This window comes from Branchiostoma lanceolatum, chromosome 15, assembly GCF_035083965.1.
Source record: "Branchiostoma lanceolatum isolate klBraLanc5 chromosome 15, klBraLanc5.hap2, whole genome shotgun sequence".
Lineage (NCBI taxonomy): Eukaryota > Metazoa > Chordata > Leptocardii > Amphioxiformes > Branchiostomatidae > Branchiostoma > Branchiostoma lanceolatum.
In genome coordinates this window covers 16,372,414-16,382,072 of record NC_089736.1, presented here as the reverse complement: position 1 = coordinate 16,382,072, position 9,659 = coordinate 16,372,414, and the positions used below count along the sequence as shown (strand labels likewise).

Genomic DNA, 9,659 nt, shown 5'->3' with positions numbered 1-9,659 from the left:
ACACATCAATCCTTTGTTTATAACTCTGGTACTTAAAGGCATGACTATTTCTAGCACCCCATTGTGGTTTTACACCCCACTTAACATTCCAAAGTTGCTCTGTATGTGCAGCAATTATATTTAAAATCGCATTTTAGTATAATATAAAGCCATAGTTTAACAGAGATAATCGAGAGTATTACAAGTTTGTGTGTCCCACAGAACAAATATCCAAGACTCCGGGAATCCATGCCATGGACTAATGTAACGCTAATAGTATTTCAGCACAGCGCGATGATGGTGACTCTCTGTGCACGATGATTCGGTGCAATATTGTTTCTTAGCGCCAGGAAGAATGAACGATTTGTTCATAGTTTTATTTCAGTGTTCATAATTGATTTTTACAATTATTTTTGGGACTTGCATAAAATGTTATCACATATATCATTCACTAAATGGGCATTGAATGATTCCCCTGGTAAAGATAAGTCAACAAAGACATTGTGTATATTTTAGTAAAAACGTTTTCTGATTGGGCTAATATTTAGCTGATAGAACTTGCATTGTTACTCTGACAGCTAGCGTCTCGTTACCTGGCAATTGGTTATTCAGGGTGCAGTATGTTAATTTATGAAGAATGGCTTAACAGAGAAAGTATATTTTTTTCTAATTCCAAATAGAGAACGTGTGGCATCAAATGGAATGCTACATACGTAAGAACGTCAAGCCTAAAAAGCAGGATCAGCTGGCAGATGCAGTCCCTGAGTTCTGGACTAGTCAGATGACACAGGAGCAGTGTGGCCATTACATCGGACATCTTCGCAAAGTCATTCCTGTGGTCGTCGCCAGACAAGAATATCCGTCTGGATATTGAACCCTTTATTGTACACACCCACTGATAAGATAGCACTAGTCTTATAACAACATAAATACTCTTCTCGCTTCTTAGTAACGGTAATAGGTACAGATATAGGTCAAAGACGTACGTCGTTATCGCACGCATTATAGAGTACCATAGCATAAGGGTTAACTGTTACAGGTACATACACTGACAAATCGATAATGAACAAATGTAAAAAGGTTCATTTTTTAATGTGATTATGTAATGTTCATGACGTGTGGCAATATGTTTTCAAACATATGAAAATATTTAATGTCATGTAATAGAAACATAAATAATTTGATGATTCACGGTTTTTGCAGATGAAAATTTAATTTAACGAACCTAATTTGGAATAATGAGTTTTTTACTAAATAATTCCATAGCAATGCATTCAGTGGGCCTTGCAACTGACGGTAATTTGACGAGTAAAAAGCGGCCTGCAAAGATATCGATGGAAAACTGGGTCTAGTGGGCATGTCTGGAGATGTCTTCACTGTTGGCTCTCAGTAGTTACCATTGGGAGGTTGCACTCGATTATGGCATAATCTGAATGGGGGAGGTAGGCCAAGAAGGTAATACTTCCGGATCATTGAGAGAGAGGGACTGCAGATCTTATCAAGGCATTAAGAAAGAACAAAACAGTTTGACTAGATAAGATCTCGATCGGCAAAGGTGCTCAAGCACGGTGGGGAGACCACAGTGGAGATGCTGACCCAGCTAATGAACCGCTGAGGCCACATGTATTGTTGGTGGAACTGAGAACACCCCGTCTGGGAAGAGAAGCCAGCAGGAGTGTGACAAGACAGTGGATCAGTTTGCCGGTCTATTTCTTTCTTAGGTCCAAAGGTATGCCATAAGATAGAAACTGTTTCGCTAATCATATCATTTACTGTTCCTGTATGGTCCAACAGGAATTACAGGATGTACAATATTGTTAGGTTAAGTTTTGCTGTAACAGTTTTCATTTAAAGTAAAACCAGTGATCCATTTCACTGATGTGATGCAATTTCATGATTACTAGTATTTTTACAGCGTCGTGACTCTCTGCAGAAACTATTGGTGAGCAAAGGCTGCGAAGATGACACTGTTACTATGTGGTCAGGTAGAATTCACTACTAGTATGTGACGTAATCTTTCTTGTTGACACAAATGTCATTGTATACCTTAATCCTTAATGTCTTTAAAAGAAACTAAAAAACGGTTTTTGAGGCACACCGTCACCCCTGTGCGTACGATGACCAAGTCACATGTGAAACACCACAAATGGACTCACCAAGAGGATACATAGACATGCCATTGCTATGAGATGTTATGCTATATTCATGCTATGCTGATATTATTCTATATACCGGTTAGTTACCTTCGCCGAGAAGGATATGCAGAGGGTAGCGTTTGTATGTATGTTTGTAAAGACCAGCATAACTCGAGAAGGCTTGGATGGATTGTCTTGAAATTTGGTAGGTGGGTAGGTCTTGATGAGACTAGGAAATGATTAGATTTTGGGTCCCCTAGCAGCTTGTTACGGTACTGCAGCGGAACTTCCTGTTTCGATATCTCGTGTTCTGGACAAGCTATGGAACTGATTTTTGAGTGGTAGATAGCTCTTTGGACAGAGAGTAAGTGGTATAGGCTTTGGCCCCCTAGCGGCTTTTTTTGGAACTGCAGGATCAGGTTTTGGTTCAGACTTTGAAAGAGAATAACTCAAGAAGGGCTTGATGGATGGTTATGATTTTTGGTAAGTAGATAGCTTGAGTGATGATGTACATGATTAGATACTTATTGTGCAAATCAGTATCTAATTTGCATAATTAATGAGGAAAGTTTATACATCCGCCAAATTCCACGATAGGACTCCCAAACATGCGACATATGTAGCTGAAGAAGAGAGAAATATTAATAGATATCAATTATGCAAATGAAGACCTCATTTGCCTAATTAATAAGAAAATACTATAACTCAAGATGGGCTTGATGGATGGTAATGATTTTTGGTATGTAGATAGCTTATGTGATGCTTTGTATGATTGGACGATAATTATGCAAATCAGATTCTAAGTTGCATAATTAATGAGACAATTTTAAATACCCGCTGTGTTCCATGATATGACTATTGACATATGTGACATTTGTTACTGAGGAATTTTGATTGATAAATAATTCCATACAGGTAAATGATGGCAATTTCATATTTGTGTCATTTGGAAGTTATGTGAATGTGAACATCGTTGAATCAAATTATGCTAATAAGGACGCCGTTTGCATAATTCATGATAAATGTTACTTTGTTAGCATAACCCTCTTTGTTAAGCTCATACATGTTTTTTGGGTGAAGAAGATCAACTGGTATGGTTTATAATTGATGACAAACACTCCTGATACGTCAGTCATAAAGGTTAAAATCATTTGGCGAAGGTATGAGGTCGCGGAACTCTAGTTGTCAATGTGTACTGTATATATACAAACATCTCCATAAGAAGATATTTGTACCTTTAGATATAGATATTTATCACTATCAAGCAGTATCATAGAATAAACTTATTGGTAAAAGTATTTTAAAAAACGTAAATGTATGATGAAAATCAGAGATATGATGCACAAAGTTTGTTAAAAGCAGGTTTCGTTGTAAATGCCATATGATACTTTTATACATTTAAGTTAAATCTTGTAATATATTGTATTCATTATGTTGTTATATTAACTAAGGAAGTATTATATGCAAGTATTTCTTCCTTCTGTTTGTACATACTAAGGATGTTGTCATCTTGTTGCAAGTTAGGATAGAAATGCACTTTGAGACAGGTATAGACTTTCTTATATTTATAAGTATATAGTGTGTTAGATACATATATCTATATTGGATACTAGTGATGCTTTTATGATGTTGCGTAGTTTAACTTCTAATAGTATCTTTAGTTCTTGTCAAAGTAGGACAAACTCTTGGAGATGTGTTCTTCATAAAAAGTGGCTTAATTTCTTCCTGTGTACACATTAAAGAGGTCTTAATCCGGCATCAGGCACACCCCGGCCGGAGGCTTGTTGGGTCACCCAGTACTTCTATGTGGCAGTCCCTTGTCACTAACTCGAAGCGCCCGAGAACCGAATTGGAAACTTGAAAGAGTCTACACAACAAACCAACACCTCCGGATTGTCCTCGAAAAGCTGCGGTTAAAATGTAAACAAAGTATTTACGGGACCTCCCAACATCGTACAAGTACCGGGGCACGCCATCTTTCAAATGATTACGTCACGGCTCAATCGTTAAGGTTGCAGAACACAGTATTTCGCCTATGGGGATTTCTATAGTTAAGGACCACAAACTGACTGAGGTCGACGCCGAAAAAATATAGTACGGTACATTTGTGAAGCACGACAAACGGATATGTTTAAATTGAGGGTACATTCTACAATATAACTTAAAACAAAAAATAGTTGTGTTTTTTTTACGTTCTGGTGCCCTCTTTTGAATGGGGTCATGCGAGGTCATACGGAACTGCAGCCGGCTCACCCAGGCTGGCTGCTGGAAAGGTCACGCGCATGTATACACCGAATCGGCAAGCTTCACAATCTTACTCATACGATCGAAAGCCGACTTATTATACTATCATTCAGTAAAGTTCATGCCTCGCTGGCTTTCACCTTTTAGTGTATACATGCGGTCCAATATTTAGAGCGCACTATTTTCTTACCCCACGTCATAGACCCGGCGGTCGCGGACAAATACTGTGTACTGCCACCTTGAACAACCTTGACCTGACTTTTCTTTAGATTCATGTAAGTTAACAAGAAGTCAGGAATATGTGTACAAAATTTCGTGAGAATCCAATAAACCTCCGCTTAGATATAAGCAACTTTGTACTTTGCCGTACTTTATTAATGTGCGTAGAGTATCGTTCTAGATTGTGTTCGTTATAACCGTGCGTTCCATTCTGTCTCTCTTGTATTTGAATCTTCCCGTTAGTTCAAGCATGGGCAGACTATGTGGTAAAATAGCTAAGAAACGCCGGCAACTCCACCGTCCCGAAAGTTTTCAAAAGGGAAACATCGTTGCGAGGAAAGATGGAGTGGAGGAATGCACAAGCAGCGGTGGAGACTTATCCGACAGCGCTCGGTAGCCTGAAGTGCAGTAAGGGCCACATACACCAATTGACACGAAGAAGCGACTGGAGGAGGATACGTACAACATGCCTCACAGGCCCGGAGATGCAATCATCATCCCGGGCCTTCGCATGAAGAAGAAGAAGAAGATGAAGAAGAGTAGGAAGGACTTTGCGGAGAAGAGGCCGTACAAGAAGGACGCGGTAAGCGGTAATCGAATTGTTGATTTGAAAAAGATGGAGGAACTGATAAATCTTTACAATGCATGCCACAGGAACGCCAACGGTCGGAAAGTGTGTAAATGGGCGTGTGGAAGTTTTCCGGGAAACTTGAGAGGAAACCGCCGATTCGGGTGCAAAGAAGCGCTGGTCTGCAAGAAATGCGGCTTCAGCACGAAGACCGTAGAGCTATTCCAGCGAGCCGACAGAAGACGTCCGGGCGCACGCGGACCGCTGGCGGGGAAACTCAACATTCAAGCGGTCACCCCGGGGGAAAGGATTGGTATGGTCCCACCGCACCATTTATAAATCAAAAGTCAGAACGCAAAAGATATTGAGATGCGATAAATACGACTAACCCACCTGAACAAGTTCTTCCGGAAAATCCTTCCAGTCGAACTCGACTTTCCAGGACGAATGTAGATCTGTAGCCTTCAAAGATTTACTGCACGACATGATATGATATTGTCCGTAATTCTCCCGTAAAGAAAGTCTATTTCGTCAAAGACGCTGAATGGTCAAGCGCTGAATGGTTTACGAGATCAGAATATCTGCTTTGAAATGAATTCCGTATTGTACTTGACTAAACACAGTTTTTAGCAAAAGAGTCAAGTTTGTAATATGTAATTGTCTTTTTCAAATCTTAACCATTAAATATAATGATCGTAAAATCACACAGTGACACAAAGTACATTTAATTAAAAGGCTTGACTTGTTTTTCTTGTATTTTTCTTTTATCTTTGAATAGTGATGGGGAACGCAAATTTTGAGATGGATAAAACTGCACTAAACCTTCTGGGTTTCTGTCAACCCGACGTGATGTATGGTGTGATGAGCCAGCACTCTATCATTGAGCGAGGGCTGTCTTCGCGATTCTTATTGGCTGTACCTTAGCCGGTATTGGGCACGTACCAATCTCTGAAGGATGTGCAGGATGGGCGGAAGGAAGTGTATGAGGAGTTTAGGATGCTTCTTGGTGAGTCTTTTGTCTTTGCAGTAGACATCTTGTATTAGTATTTAATTCTAGTATTAGCTTATAATGCTGAGTGGCTTCCTCAAACGGAGCAAGGTAGTTATTTTTAAGCCTATTTTCAACCTATGTACAAAATGTTTTTAAGTGTTTTATTGCAGCTGGTCATAATGTCAACATTTTTTAGAACAGGTGTTCGAACATGGAACAGGAGTTCCATTACAGGTAATTTTAAACGTTTCTCTGAGAATACCTTAGTTTATTTAGAAACTTTTGTTGAATTCTGAGCCTGTGACATAGTATCTATCACTATCATTGGAATATACATAGTATGTGCACCTCCATTTACTGGATACATGGCTGTATCTTTAGATATGTGAATGTATATACAATGTTGTCTTTCATTAGTTGGTGCATTGTTCGCTGTAATCAAGCACAAACGAGATAATGAGAAGACAGCGGATAGCGCGGAGGGCGATGTGACGATGTTTGAGGTGGAAGAGGGCCCAGAGTCTGTTCTGGAGAGAACATACGACACGTTCCAAGAAAAAATCAGGAAGATGATGCTCGAGGACAACTTAATGTGCTGTGAGTACAGCTCTTTGATATACGTGTAAAACTACATTTGAGAATAATGTATCAGAATTAGTGAAATGATCACATATTTTGACCAATGCAAAATTCTTTCATACGTTTTAATTTGGCTGGTTGTAATGTTAACATGTTTTAGAACATGTATTCTATAACAGGTGTTTGAAATGTCACAAGAACTGACATTTACTTTGTATTGCAAGGATTGTGGACATTATTGTTTGAACAGGAATAACTTTGCTACATGTTTCTATTTGTGCTTATCTGTTTTTGATCTTTCTGGAAATTTACAATTGGCGTCCTTTGTTTTTTCCAGCCTTATTCAGTAAGGGGAAAGGACAGATCCTGCGAGTCAGCGCAGCGCTTTGGCTTTTGTTTCACGCCGTTGACAAGCCGGACAAGGTTTTCAACTCTTTAGACAGCGGGCTTAGTCTTCCTACGGTAATCCCAGAGCGAGTCGTCTCCGCTGCTGTGGCCGATGTGACTTATAGCATACATCAGACCGGCCTTCTGCGCGGCCGAAGACATAATGAGGATGCCGGTACGGTCGACAACTCCACAACTGACGTGCCACACCTTGAGTCAGCTTCAACGTCTCGGCGAACCACAAACTTCGGGGGTCAGACGCTGTCGGGGAGCATCTTATTGGTTCCAGGACGAGTCCTGTCAGTAAAAAATCTTCTGACGAAACGCTTTTTCAAGACCAGAGGGAAGAAGGAAGTTGCAGACACCATGCTTGCAATGCAAGATCAACATCTGGGAGAGGTGAAGACCCTATCGCACCGCGGAGGACAGGTGAGGTGTTAAACAGTATCCTTTTAACTAAATTATTTGTGCGCTTCCGAACTATGTAAATAATACGAACGTAAAAACCAAACTGTTTTGGTACTGAAGGTTAATTAGGTCAAAATAACATGCTATTATTCTATACCATAGTCATGGAATCATTGTCTACATTCATTTTACATCATTTGTATTTAATTACTTATTTCACGAATTCACATTCTTAATTTATCTGCACTTCTACATTTAATGAATATAAAATTTTAAATAGAAAGTTTATAGAAGCTTTCTGTCTATGAGGCTAATTGTAAGTAAATGTTGCGGTTAAATGTAACACATATGAACAATAGTATTCGACTATTATTATGTACTCAAAAATGATAATTCTTTTTTAAATTCATCTTTGTTCAGAGAGTCTACTTCGTAAAACATGACATACTAGGACTTCCTGATGCGGACAAAACGGCAGCGATAGTGGCCTTGGCTCAGCATGGTGTCAACATCAAAGAGTATGCTGACACTCTCGTCGATAGGTAAGCGGAAAATTGAATTTTTTAATGTATACAGAATTGCGATTATATTGATCATATTTGCGTCGATATCTGTTTCCATAAGGATTATTTATTATACGCTATTCTTAAAGATAAGTGGTTAACATGACCAGGTACTTCATGTTGTTTACCTGATATTATTATTTGCTATTGCTTTGTTTCGTTTAGTGTTAGTGTTGTGTTCGAAAAGAGAGCATTGATGAGATGATGAAGTGTGTCTTGTAAATGAATCGTGAAACGATAAATAGCGACGGCAACAATTAACGCTGGCATTAGTGAGTGACAATTTCTTTTTAATTAAAACACAGCGAAGCAGAGGGAGACATGAATAAGTCCATTGAGGCAAACGAAGTGATCGCGGGAGAGAAAAGGGAGTTGTGCGCCGCTTCAACGATGCTGTCTCCACTATGCGATGCCGACGATGATGACGACTTTGCTCCGACAACCAATAAAAGGCGATCAATTTAAACAGTCTTTTTATGTAAAAGGGGTGTGACCTTGCAGGCAGAAACTGTCATACTTCTGTACTAAATGGTGGAAGTACTTCAATTTATTGTTAAATTACAAGGAATAAAATAACAACTACTGCTTCTTATGATACAAAGTAGTGAAAGAAGACTGCAATACATGTAGTTTATAAATAGATATGGGAGATGTTTTCAGGTACTTGTATTTAGAAGTGACGTAAAAAATGGAAATATAATAGTAAGAGTGAACTTAAGTCATTTTGTGTGCATTGTTTAAGCGAACTTTAGGAGGAGAAATAAAAGACTAAAAGACTTAAATAAAACTAAGTAAACTAAAATAAATGAATTTTTTTACAATGCATGAACATTGTTTTGTGATGATTTATGTGCATCTATATTCTATTTGTTTATATGCGTGAGTGGTGTATATCATATTTACATATATATAAGTTTTTGCTAGGTATTAAGTAACTTTGGACAACTTCGTACACATGCCGCCCTACCCTGCCTACTGTACGCAGTTAGATGACGTCACGTAACTTTGCACAACTTCGGACAACTTCGTACATTTTCCACCCTACCCTGCCTACTGTAAGCAGTTTGCTGACGTCACGTTACTCTGCACAACTTCGGACAACTTCGTACACATGCCACCCTACCCTGCCTACTGTACGAAGTTAGATGACGTCACGTAACTTTGCACAACTTCGGACAACTTCGTACATTTTCCACCCTACCCTGCCTACTGTACGAAGTTAGATGACGTCACGTAACTTAGCACAACTTCGGACAACTTCGTACGTTTTCCACCCTAACCTGCCTACTGTACGAAGTTAGATGACGTCACGTAACTTTGCACAACTTCGGACAACTTCGTACATTTTCCACCCTACCCTGCCTACTGTACGAAGTTAGATGACGTCACGTAACTTTGCACAACTTCGGACAACTTCGAACACATGCCACCCTACCCTGCCTACTGTCCGAAGTTAGCTGACGTCACGTTACTTTGCACAACTTCGGACAACTTCGTACACATGCCACCCTACCCTGCCTACTGTACGAAGTTAGATGACGTCACGTAACTTTTCACAACTTCGGACAACTTCGTACACTTGACAC

At 39.4% G+C, this 9,659-nt stretch overlaps 1 protein-coding gene across 1 annotated transcript; it reads left to right on the top strand.

The window, feature by feature from the left end:
• The first annotated feature begins 5,043 nt into the window (after window positions 1-5,043).
• LOC136420327 (uncharacterized) lies at window positions 5,044-8,836 on the top strand. Its single transcript, XM_066407174.1, has 6 exons — window positions 5,044-5,160; window positions 6,100-6,151; window positions 6,554-6,733; window positions 7,053-7,531; window positions 7,931-8,052; window positions 8,379-8,836. The coding sequence occupies exons 1-6, from the start codon at window positions 5,044-5,046 to the stop codon at window positions 8,536-8,538; spliced, it is 1,110 nt and encodes a 369-aa protein (XP_066263271.1). The 3' UTR covers window positions 8,539-8,836.
• The last annotated feature ends 823 nt before the right edge of the window (window positions 8,837-9,659 follow it).